This window comes from Ostrea edulis, chromosome 2 (assembly GCF_947568905.1).
Source record: "Ostrea edulis chromosome 2, xbOstEdul1.1, whole genome shotgun sequence".
Taxonomy (NCBI): domain Eukaryota; kingdom Metazoa; phylum Mollusca; class Bivalvia; order Ostreida; family Ostreidae; genus Ostrea; species Ostrea edulis.
Genome location: NC_079165.1, coordinates 201,888 through 215,020, shown reverse-complemented (window position 1 = coordinate 215,020; position 13,133 = coordinate 201,888). Strand labels below are relative to the sequence as shown.

The window sequence follows — 13,133 nt, the reverse complement described above, 5'->3', positions numbered from 1 at the left end:
CGACGCTTGTGCTGTCGCGATAAGCGAATCGAATTGGTACGATTTGCTATTTTTGGTTACCTTTATGTTACGTCATGATGCAGACGCGTCGACAGTCTCCGTCTGATTTTTTATCTAAATTTCAGGAAATTACAGTGTAAGTAATTTTGTATGTATGCAGAAACTTTCTAATGAATATGTAGAATATTCTGTTCAATGCATAAGTTAGGAGATAAATGCTTTGTTGTTTTGTTAACTGCACAATCAGTAAGCCACATGTAGATGTATGGCGCGTCGTTCGTTGTCTTCTCTAAGCGTCTGTGTTTCATGAATGTATATTTAGTGAATAGTTAATATTATTGAATATCATTATACTTGATAATTGTTTAAGCGAAATAACTATAGACATTTGATAGGAATCAGATATTTTATTGCATAATTTTCTTACTCTAAGATGCTGTTCAAATTTCAAAACTACGGAACGCAATTCGTGACATCAAAATTATTTCTGTATTCAAATGCTGTACTTAATATGATTGTTACAATTTGTATTTCAGTCTTTTACCATACATTGACACGGAATAAATCTGGACCTTGTTTTGGTTAACTTTCTGTAAGTTTATTACACGCCTAGGGTGTACAATAATTCGTGACAGAACAGTAAAAGAATTTTCCTTACACTAGATCAGCATGGAGCAGGAAACCAGGGAAGGAGTTCCACGAGAAAGGACCCTCACTGATAAAGGGCAAGAATTTTTCGAGGAAAACAAAATGAAAAGAATTACCAAAATCAACCGTTTATGGGAGGACATTGACCATATCCTACACCATACATTTTGGGACAAATTACAAAGCATAACAATTATCGAAACCAAGGAACAAGAACTTTCAGACAAGTTTAGGCTGTATTCAAAATTAGTGTCAGACTGCGAGGAGTTCATTATTAGAAACAATGATGAAAGTGCAATGAAGGAGTACGAAGTATTTGTTGAAACAAACAAACAGAGAAACATGGCTGTTGAAAAAACCTTTGAGAAAATTCACGAAATTAAACAAGTACTTCAGGAAAGAGGCAGTAGATCTTCAGGACGATCATCCGCGAAGTCTAATCGTTCAAACACCAGCACAGCACTTGCTAAAGTAGAGGCAGCTCGAGTGAAGATCAAATATTCTGATAAAGAAAGAGATATTATGAAACAGAAGATCAATTTAGAAGAAGAAGAAGCATTGATGAGGATTGAGACAGCCAGGAGGAAGGCTGAGATAGACTCAAATCTTAACCGTCTCAAATATGAAAGAGAATTGGCCGCAGCAGAAGCTGAAGTCAAAGCAATGGAGATGGCTAGAGGTGAACCGGAGCAAGGAGGCCTCTTGGATGGATTACTGGAAGAACAGGAGAGCCCTTCAGGTCGAACTGAACAGTATGTAAAGAGCCATGCTAACTTAAACGAACATGCTGATTTAAACCCAGCTGCAAGACCATTTCATCCACACTCTGCACAAGATCGCAATTGGTCGCCAGAGTTGTTCCGACCACTACCACGATCGAGGATGGACACACATCTGGAAGAAGTCCGAGAGCCTCCATTTGTCATGAACACATATCCTTCTCAAAATCATATGTCATCGGAATTCACCAGATTTCTGTTGAAGAAAGACTTACTCTTTGCACGATTAAGTGTTTTTTCAGAGGAGCCAGAGTCGTATCTCTCATGGAAGGGAACCTTTAGACGTGTAATGGAGGAACTAAGCGTAGATGCTTCTGAGGAAATAGAACTCTAGATAAAGTGGCTGGGACCAGTGTCTTCTTCTCATGCTAAAAGCATCAAAATTTCCAGTGTGAACAATCCATCGTTAGGACTCAAAAGGCTGTGGGAGAGACTGGATGATCACTATGGGTGCCCTGAAATGGTGGAAGAGGCTATAAAACGGAAATTGGAACATTTCCCTAAACTGTCTAACAAAGACAACAAGAAGCTCTTCGACCTAACTGACATCTTAGCGGAAATACAGAGCATCAAGGACAATCACCAGTACCATAATCTCTTGGCATATTATGACACTTCTTCAGGCATTCTCCCCATCATAAGGAAACTACCGTATGCCTTGCAAGAAAAATGGACGTCAAGAGCTGTCCGCTACAAAAGAGAAAACAGAGTGACATTTCCACCCTTCGACGAACTTGTCGTGTTTATGCAAGAAATGAGTCGGATAAAGAACGATCCTAGCTTCATCTACGATGTGAACAATAACGTAGAGAAACCAAGTTCAACGAACCCAAGTACTCACAACAGACTTAAAGTGAACGTTAGAAAGACTGAAGCTACGAAGGGCAACACTGACAGTGTATTTAAGTGCATTCTACATACTAACTCGAAGCACACTTTGAACGAATGTAAAGCATTCAGGGCCAAGTCTATTGAACAGAGACGACAACTCGTGAAGGAGAATGGTTTATGTTTTCGATGCTGCGGATCCAAGGAGCACTTCAAACGAGACTGTAAGGTAGTCATAAAGTGCACAGAGTGCGGTAGCGACACACACCCCTCAGCATTGCACATCACACCTCAGTTAACGAGAACTCACAACATGACTGAAGTTCATGACGGGGAGCACAACGCAGAAGTTGACTCAAAATGTACCCAAATTTGTGGTAATGCTCGATTCACTAGCAAATCATGTTCCAAGACAATTTTAGTGAAAGTTTTCCGCGAAGGCTTCCCAGACAATGCAGTAAAACTGTATGCCATAATAGACGATCAGAGTAATCGTTCCCTAGTAAAGTCAAAACTACTCAATGATCTACAAGTCAAGAGTGAATACATAGACTTCATATTGACGTCATGTGCAGGTTCGAGTCCTACCAAAGGAAGAAGTGCTACTGGTCTCATAATACAGTCCTTAGATGGCAGCACTCAACTTAAATTGCCCATTGTTATCGAGTGCAACCACATTCCACACAATCGTTCGGAGATCCCAACTCCATGTGTTGCCAGATCCTACCCCCATCTGAGGGACATCGCTGGATCAATTCCCGATTTGGACGATCAATGCGACACACTGCTTTTAATAGGTAGAGACTTATTAGAGGCACACCATGTCTTAGATCAACGCCTTGGTCCTAAGACCACACCGTATGCTCAAAGACTTCATCTTGGTTGGGTGATTGTTGGAGAAGCCTGCCATAACCAGACCCACATACCTGAGATTGTGAATGTGAATAAAATTAACATCCTTGGAAGTGGTCGTCCATCCTTATTTCTACCGTGCAACAGTGCTTTCAACGTCAAGGAGATTACCGAAGGGACTGCGACGAGAGCTGTAAGGCCCCTCTTCCCTTCAAACAAATCTACCATTGGTCAACCAAACACTATCCAGAATCCTATTGATCCAGGTATATTCACAAGATCTGCTCACGATGAGAAGATAAGATTTTCTGAGGAAGAAAGAAATTTCGTCGCTCTAATGGATAAAGATTTCAAAAGGGACTGCGATGGGAGCTGGAAAGTCCCTCTTCCCTTCAAGAAATACCGACAAAAATTGCCAAATAACAGGCCACAGGCTTTAAAACGAGCTAACATTCTTGCAACTAGTCTCCGTAAGAATGGCACAAAGAGACAACATTTCATATCATCCATGGAGAAAATCTTCAGCAGAGGACATGCTGGCCCAGCACAACCTCTTAAAGAAAACCAAGAGTGCTGGTACCTTCCATTCTTTGGGGTCTACCACCCCAGGAAACCAGACCAAATTAGAGGGGTGTTCGACTCCTCAGCTACCTATGGGGGAACATCCTTGAACAATGTTTTATTCCAAGGCCCGGATCTGACGAACAGTCTCCTAGGTGTACTTCTACGCTTCCGTAAAGAAATGATAGCGGTAGTGGCAGACATACAACACATGTTCCATTGTTTTAAAGTTGTAGAAGAACACAGGAACTATTTGAGATTTTTTTGGCACAGAGACAATGATGTGAACAACGAGCTGATGGAATACTGTATGTTTGTGCATGTATTTGGCAACAGACCATCCCCGGCAGTCGCAACATACGGTCTTCGTAAAATTGCTGACATATCCGAGAACACACATGGAATAGAAGTCGCACAGTTTATCCGTAGAAACTTATATGTAGACGATGGACTAACATCATGTCCCACAGCCGAAGAAGCCATAAGTTTGTTGCAGAAAACTCAAGATGCATTGAAACGAAATGGCAATCTAAGATTACACAAGTTCGCGTCGAACAGCTCCACTGTAATGAAAACCCTTGATCCTGATGACTTGGCTGATGGTGTCTATTATCTTGACTTGGAGGATGATCCAGCAATGCAACGGAGTCTTGGCATCAATTGGAATCTCACCAGTGACAGTTTCATATTCAGTGTCTCAACAGAGGACAAACCATTGACAAGAAGAGGCGTTTTGTCGACAGTTAACAGTTTATATGACCCTCTTGGCTTTCTTGCACCAGTGATCATCGTAGGAAGACTCATTATGAGGCAGGTCGTCTCGGAAACATATGATTGGGATGAACCACTGACTGAACCTGTCAAGTCTCAATGGGCAACTTAGAAATCATCATTACAAGCCTTGGAAAGAAGTCATGTGCCACGTGCAATCACACAAAATTTGAGCAAATCTACAAAAAGAGAACTCTTAACATTTTCTGATGCCTCGGAAAAAGGAATAGCGGCGGTATCTTATCTCAGGACAACATATGAGGGTGGATCTCAACAAGTCGGATTCATATTGGGAAAAACAAAGGTTGCACCCTCATCAGGACACACAATTCCAAGGCTTGAATTATGCACAGCAGTTCTAGCCATAGAAGTTGCTCAAAATGTTCAAGATCACATTGATATTGAATTTCAGGATGTGAAATATTTTTCTGACAGTCGTGTTGTCCTAGGTTACATTCACAACGACACAAGACGTTTTCATGTGTATGTTTCTAACAGAGTGGAGACGATCAGAAACCTCAGTCTACCTGAACAGTGGTCCTATGTTCCAACAAATATGAATCCTGCAGATGAAGGATCCAGAGGAATACTGGCAGAGAACCTACAAAGGAGTGTATGGTTAAATGGACCCTCTGATTTCTTGAACAAGACTCCTGACACAACCAGTGAGATGTTCGAACTCATTGAACCCCGAGAGGACAAAGAAATTCGTAACACCTGTTTGAAGACTCAGTACACACCTACGCTGGGTACCCACAGGTTTGAGAGATTCCAAGAATGGAACCACCTCACTGAAGCTATTGCTCTTTTGAAACGCTTTCTTGAGCATAGAATAAAACCAAGATCATACCAAAGTCCATATATTCATATAAGGCAGCTGAAAAAGTTATCATCAAAGCCGTACAACAAGAAATATATGCTGAGGAAACAGACTGCTTACGTTCTTCACGAAGCTTACCACGAAACAGTCCTATACTCTCTTTAGATCCTTTCCTAGATGACGAAGGTATCCTCCGTGTAGGTGGTCGGCTGAAAAATGCTCGAGTGGACACCGTATGCACACATCCTATATTGATACCTGGGAAACATCATATCGCTAAGCTTCTGATCATCAAGTGTCATCAGTCAGTTCGTCATCAAGGTCGTTACTTCACGGAAGGCAAAGTGAGATCCAGTGGATATTGGATAACTGGATGTAGGCGCCTTGTCCTTTCGATCTTAAACAACTGTGTAGTTTGCAGAAGATTGCGTAGACAATGCGAGACCCAGAAAATGTCTGACCTACCTGAAGAACGCCTGAACCCAGGGCAGCCTCCTTTTACTTCAGTAGGGGTAGACGTTTTTGGACCATGGAACGTCATAACTCGTAGAACCAGAGGATCCTCGGCAAGCAGCAAACGATGGGCAGCTCTGTTTACCTGTCTCGTCACTCGCGCAATACACATAGAGGTCCTTGAAGAGATGTCCTCATCATCATTTATAAATGCTCTAAGACGGTTCATGGCAATCCGTGGTAAAGTGAAGACATTTTGGTCGGATAGAGGTACAAATTTCGTTGGTGCTGTTGACCCTCTACACATAGATGCAATCTGGGTCGAAGACTTTCCATTGAAACAATTCCTTTAAAACGAAGGGACCATTTGGAAATTCAATCCTCCCCATGCATCACACATGGGTGGTGTATGGGAGAGACTTATAGAGATAACGAGACGAATTCTTGATAGCATGTTGCTAGATCACCGACGGGTTGGACTTACACATGAAGTGCTGGTTACTCTTTTAGCAGAGACTAGTGCAATGATCAACTCACGACCATTGACGGGTATCCCTTCTGACCCAAACTCATCATTCATCCTCACACCAAACATTCTACTAACTCAGAAGATGGATGTATTAAACGAAAAGATTTGTGAAACTGATTCTAAGGATTTGATGCGTGTTCAGTGGAAAAGAGTACAACACTTTGCAAAGGTATTCTGGGACAAGTGGAAGAAGGAATATTTACACACTCTACAGACTCGAAAGAAATGGCATCAGACCCAAAGAAATGTTCGTGTTGGTGATGTGATACTGATGAGAGAGAAAGATATGCATCGAAATGAATGGCCCTTAGGCATCGTCACCAAGGTGTTTCCTGGACAAGATGACCTAGTGCGTAAAGTGGAGGTCAAGGTCAACCGGAATGACAAGATCACTTCATACACCAGGCCGGTGAACGATATTGTTATCCTCTTGGAACAGTGATGTACTTTCAGAAATATGTTGTTCTTTGAATCTTGAAAATGCTTTCAGGCAGTGTTAGAACATATGTTTGACATATTTAGTTGTAATAGACACAGACATGTACATTACGAATTTCTTACTGTTTATAGTTGAAGTTTAAATATTGTGATATTTAAAGATATCAGACGGGGAGTGTGCTGTCGCGATAAGCGAATCGAATTGGTACGACTTGCTATTTTTGGTTACCTTTATGTTACGTCATGATGCAGACGCGTCGACAGTCTCCGTCTGATTTTTTATCTAAATCTCAGGTAATTACAGTGTAAGTAATTTTGTATGTATGCAGAAACTTTCTAATGAATATGTAGAATATTCTGTTCAATGCATAAGTTAGGAGATAAATGCTTTGTTGTTTTGTTAACTGCACAATCAGTAAGCCACATGTAGATGTATGGCGCGTCGTTCGTTGTCTTCTCTAAGCGTCTGTGTTTCATGAATGTATATTTAGTGAATAGTTAATATTATTGAATATCATTATACTTGATAATTGTTTAAGCGAAATAACTATAGACATTTGATAGGAATCAGATATTTTATTGCATAATTTTCTTACTCTAAGATGCTGTTCAAATTTCAAAACTACGGAACGCAATTCGTGACATCAAAATGATTTCTTATTCAAATGCTGTACTTATGATTGTTACAATTTGTATTTCAGTCTTTTACCATATATTGGCACGGAATAAATCTGGACCTTGTTTTGGTTAACTTTCTGTCAGTTTATTACACGCCCAGGGTGTACAATAATTCGTGACAGAACATGAGCATTCATGCTGCCTTTACCATTTCATCGCCTATTTTGTCACGAAGTTTGTTTTGGTCGCGCTATGGTTTACAGGACCTCGTTGGTGAGAGGGGAAATGTTGTTCCAACATTTACCCTGCGATCCAAGACTTGCACGATAACTGATTCATTATCTCCCTCTAAAGAAAACAATCAGTGAAATCAATGAAACGAGTTTGATTTTTGTTAAAACTACTTCCTGTGAAATGTTTATCCTAGTTATCAATAAAACTTTATTTTTTTCTTGATGAGTAGTGTATTTTCAATGCCAAGAAATGTGTTATCCATAAACCATTTCAGAAAAAGAGTTAAAAAGAATTTATCTCTTCAATACAAGAAGTGGAAGTTTAACGTTATCTTAGATAATTTAGATAAATATGGTGAGGCGAATGATATTCAAGAAAATCAAATACTTACCCATTACTTTAGATAGTTAAACAAATTTGATGCAAATCTGAAAGAAAAATTAAGCACCAACTATAATATTTAATAAGAATGTGTACAGGACCGCTATAAAGGAAACCTACTTCTAACCCAGGTCCTCTACAGCTAAACTCTAACTGATTGAAATGTGATGCTTCCGCGCTTATATATCCCAGCCCCAATGAGGGTTGATGATAAAGGTAAGGATTAATTTTTAGGGGTTGAGGATAAGTGTGTGAAGGTGAAGGAAAACCAATTGAGAACTGAGGATAAAATAGTGAGGGTTGAGGGTTAATTTTTAAACGTTGAGGATAAGTGTATGAGAGTTGAGGATAAGCAATTGAATGTTGAGGATAAATTTATGAGGGTTGAGGATTAGTTTTTAAGCGTTTAGGATAAGTGTCCACGGTTTGAGGATAAGCTTTTGAGGGTTGAGGATAAAATTATGAGGGTTGAGGATTAATTTCTAAGCGTTGAGGATAAATGTTTGAGGGTTGAGGATAAGCAATTGAAGGCTGGGAATAAATTTCCATGAGTTGAGGATTACTTTTTAAGCGTTTAAGATCCGTGTCTGAGGGTTGAGGATAAGCTTTTGAGGGTTGAGGATAAAATTCTGAGGGTTGAGGATTAGTTTTTAAGTGTTTAGGATCAGTGTCTGAGGGTTGAGGATAAGCTTTCGAGGGATGAGGATACAGTTCTGAGGGCTGAGGATTAATTTTTAAGGGATGAAAATAAGTGTATGAAGGTTAAGGATAAGGAAGTGAGAGTTGATCATAAATTTCTGAGCGTTGAGGATTAGTTTTCAAGCGCTGAGGATAAGTGTTTGATGGTTGGGGATAAGCAAGTGAAGGCTGAGGATCAATGTAAAAGAGTTGAGGATAATTTTTAAGTGATGAGGTTAAGTATCTGAGGATTGATGATAAGTAAGTGAGGGTTGAGGATAAAATTCTGAGGGCTGAGGATTAATTATGAAGGGATGAGAATAAGTGTATGAGGGTTAAGGATAAGGAAGTGAGGGTTGAGGATAAAATTATGAGGGCCGAGGATTAATTTTTAAGCGATGAGGATAAGTGTCTAAGGGTTGAGGATAAGCTTTCGAGGGCTGAGGATCAAATTCTAATGGCTGAGGATTAATTTTTAAGCGACAAGGATCAGTCTCAAACGGTTGAGGATAAGCTCTTGAAGGCTGAGGATAAAATTCTGAGGGTTGAGGATTAATTTTTAAGCGTTGAGTATAAGTGTATGAGGGTTGAGGATAGGGCACTTTGACATGTTCCGGGTGCAGGATTGCGGGACTCCGCCCAGTTTTTTGTCAGGTTACTTTCTAAGCGTGTTTCTTCTTGTCTTGGTAGCTGTTAGAATATATAAAAATATTTGCAATAAATTAATGAGGTATATGGAAAAACCTGGCCGGAATGGACCGAGCTCGACAAAAATACTACTCTAAAACTGATGGAATAGACTGGTTGAACTGGCACTATCTCCTAAAACACTTTGAGTATTTTCATTCGGTTAACTTTCCGCACATCTGTGAAACCAGGGCTATTAGAATATATAAAAATATTTGAAATAAATTAATGAGGTATATGGAAAACTGATGGAATAGACTGGTTGAACTGGCAATATCTCCTAAAATACGTTGAGTATTTTCATTCGGTCAACTTTCCGCACATTTATGAAACCAGGGCTAATAGAATATATACAAATATTTGAAATAAATTAATGAGGTGTATGGAAAAACCTGGCCGGAATGGACCGAGCTCGACAAAAATACTTCTCTAAAACTGATGGAATAGACTGGTTGAACTAGCACTATCTCCTAAAATACTTTGAATATTTTCATTCGGTCAAGTTTCCGCACATCTGTGAAACCAGGGCTATTAGAATATATAAAAATATTTGAAATACATTAATGAGATATATGGTAAAACCTTGCCGGTGTGGCCAAAACTCATCAAAAATACTACTCTAAAACTGATGGAATAGACACGTTGAACTGGCACTATCTCCTAAAATACTTGGAGTATTTTCATTCGATCAGGTTTCCGCACATCTGTGAAACCAGGGCTATTAAAATATATAAAAATATTTGAAATAAATTAATGAGGTGTATGGAAAAACCTGGCCGGAATGGACCGAGCTCGACAAAAACACTACTCTAAAACTGATGGAATAGACACGTTGAACTGGCACTATCTCCTAAAATGCTTTGATTATTTTCATTTGGTCAAGTTTCCGCACATCTGTGAAACCAGGGATATTAGAATATATTAAAATATTTGAAATAAATTAATGAGGTATATGGAAAACTCTGGCCGGAATGGACGGAGCTCGACAAAAATACTACTCTAAAACTGATGGAATAGACTGGTTGAAGTGGCACTATCTCCTAAAATACTTGAAATATTTTCATTCGGTCTGCTTTCCGCACATATGTGAAACCAGGGCTATTAGAATATATAAAAATATTTGAAATACATTAATGAGATATGTGGAAAAACCTGGCCGGTATGGCCCAAACTCATCAAAAATACTACTCTAAAACTGATGGAATAGACACGTTGAACTGGCACTATCTCCTAAAATACTTGGAGTATTTTCATTCGGTCAAGTTTCCGCACATTTGTGAAACGAGGGCTATTAGAATATATAAAACTATTTGATATAAATTAATGAGATATATGGAAAAACCTGGCCGGAATGGCCCGAACTCGACAAAAACACTACTCTAAAACTGATGGAATAGACACGTTGAACTTGCACTATCTCCTAAAACACTTTGAGTATTTTCATTCAGTCAAGTCTCCGCACATTTGTGAAAGCAGGGCTATGAGAATATATAAAAATATTTGAAATAAATTAATGATGTATATGGAAAAATCTGGCCGGAATGGACCAAGCTCGACAAAAATACTATTCTAAAACTGATGGAATAGACTGGTTGAAGTGGCACTATCTCCTAAAATACTTTGAGTATTTTCATTCGGTTAAGTTTCCGCACATTTATGAAACCAGGGCTAAAAGAATATATAAAAATATTTGAAATAAATTAATGAAGTATATGGAAAAACCTGGCCGGAATGGACGGAGCTCGACAAAAATACTACTCTAAAACTGATGGAATAGACTGGTTGAACTGGCACTATCTCCTAAAATGCTTTCATTATTTTCATTCAGTCAAGTTTCCGCACATCTGTGAAACCAGGGCTATTAGAATATATAAAAATATTTGAAATAAATTAATGAGGTATATGGAAAAATCTAGCCGGAATGGACGGAGCTCGACAAAAATACTACTCTAAAACTGATGGAATAGACTGGTTGAAGTGGCACTATCTCCTAAAATACTTGAAGTATTTTCATTCAGGCTGGTTTCCGCACATATGTGAAACCAGGGCTATTAGAATATATAAAAATATTTGAAATACATTAATGAGATATGTGGAAAAACCTGGCCGGTATGGCCCAAACTCATCAAAAATACTACTCTAAAACTGATGGAATAGACACGTTGAACTGGCACTATCTCCTAGAATACTTGAAGTATTTTCATTCGGTCAAGTTTCTGCACATTTGTGAAACGAGGGCTATTAGAATATATAAAACTATTTGAAATAAATTAATGAGATATATGGAAAAACCTGGCCGGAATGGCCCGAACTCGACAAAAACACTACTCTAAAACTGATGGAATAGACTGGTTGAACTTGCACTATCTCCTAAAACACTTTGAGTATTTTCATTCGGTCAACTTTCTGCACATATATGAAACCAGGGCTATTAGAATATATATAAATATTTGAAATACATTAATGAGATATATAGAAAAACCTGGCCGGAATGGCCCGACCTCGACAAAACCACTACTCTAAAACTTATGGAATAGACTGGTTAAACTGGCACTATCTCCTAAACTGTTTTGAGTATTTTCATTCGATTAAGTTTCCGCACATCTGTGAAACCAGGGCTATTAGAATATATAAAAATATTTGAAATAAATTAATGAGGTCTATGGAAAAACCTGGCCGGAATGGACCGAGCTCGACAAAAATACTACTCTAAAACTGAACGAATAGACTGATTGTACTGGCACTATCTCCTAAAATACTTGGAGTATTTTCATTAGGTCAAGTTTCTGCACATCTGTGAAACCAGTGCTATTAGAATATATAAAAATATTTGAAATAAATTAATGAGGTATATGGAAAAACCAGGCCGGAATGGACCGAGCTCGACAAAAATACTACTCTAAAACTGATGGAATAGACTGGTTGAACTGGCACTATCTCCTAAAATACTTTCAGTATTTTCATTCGGTCAAGTTTCCGAACATCTGTGAGACCAGGACTATTAGAATATATAAAAAATATTTGAAATAAATTAATGAGATATATGGAAAAACCTGGCCGGAATGGACCGAGCTCGACAAAAATACTACTCTAAAACTGATGGAATAGACTGACTGAACTGGCAATATCTCCTGAAATACATGAAGTACTTTCATTCGGTCAAGTTTCCGCACATCTGTGAAAACAGCGCTATTAGAATATATAAAAATATTTGAAATATATTAATGAGGTATATGGAAAAACCTGGCCGGAATGGACCGAGCTCGACAAAAATACTACTCTACAACTGATGGAATAGACTGGTTGAACTGGCACTATCTCCTAAAATACTAGGAGTATTTTCATTAGGTCAAGTTTCCGCACATCTGTGAAACCAGGGATATTAGAATATTTAAAAATATTTGAAATACATTAATGAGATATATGGAAAAACCTGGCCGGTATGGCCCAAACTCATCAAAAATACTACTCTACAACTGATGGAATAGACTGGTTGAAGTGGCACTATCTCCTAAAATACTTGAAATATTTTCATTCGGTCAAGTTTCCGCACATCTGTAAAACAAGGGCTATTAGAATATATAAAAATATTTGAAATAAATTAATGAGGTATATGGAAAAATCTGGCTGGAATGGACCGAGCTCGACAAAAATACTACTCTAAAACTGATGGAATAGACTGGTTGAACTAGCACTATCTCCTAAAATACTTTGAGTATTTTCATTCGGTCAACTTTCTGCACATCTTTGATACCAGGGCTATTAGAATATATAAAAATATTTGAAATAAATTAATGAGGTATATGGAAAAATCTGGCCGGAATATACGGAGCTCGACAAAAATACTACTCTAAAA

At 38.5% G+C, this 13,133-nt stretch overlaps 2 protein-coding genes across 2 annotated transcripts; both read left to right on the top strand.

The window, feature by feature from the left end:
• The first annotated feature begins 1,887 nt into the window (after nt 1–1,887).
• On the top strand, nt 1,888–4,551 carry LOC130052218 (uncharacterized). The gene has a single exon (XM_056156624.1). The coding sequence runs from the start codon at nt 1,888–1,890 to the stop codon at nt 4,549–4,551; it is 2,664 nt and encodes an 887-aa protein (XP_056012599.1).
• A 1,559-nt stretch (nt 4,552–6,110) lies between these two features.
• On the top strand, nt 6,111–6,683 carry LOC130052217 (uncharacterized). The gene has a single exon (XM_056156623.1). It carries the CDS (start codon nt 6,111–6,113, stop codon nt 6,681–6,683), a length of 573 nt encoding a protein of 190 aa, XP_056012598.1.
• The last annotated feature ends 6,450 nt before the right edge of the window (nt 6,684–13,133 follow it).

Coding starts and splice junctions, on each gene's coding strand:
- LOC130052217 (XM_056156623.1), top strand. CDS start 6,111: ATGGGTGGTGTATGGGAGAGACTTATAGAGATAACGAGACGAATTCTT.
- LOC130052218 (XM_056156624.1), top strand. CDS start 1,888: ATGGTGGAAGAGGCTATAAAACGGAAATTGGAACATTTCCCTAAACTG.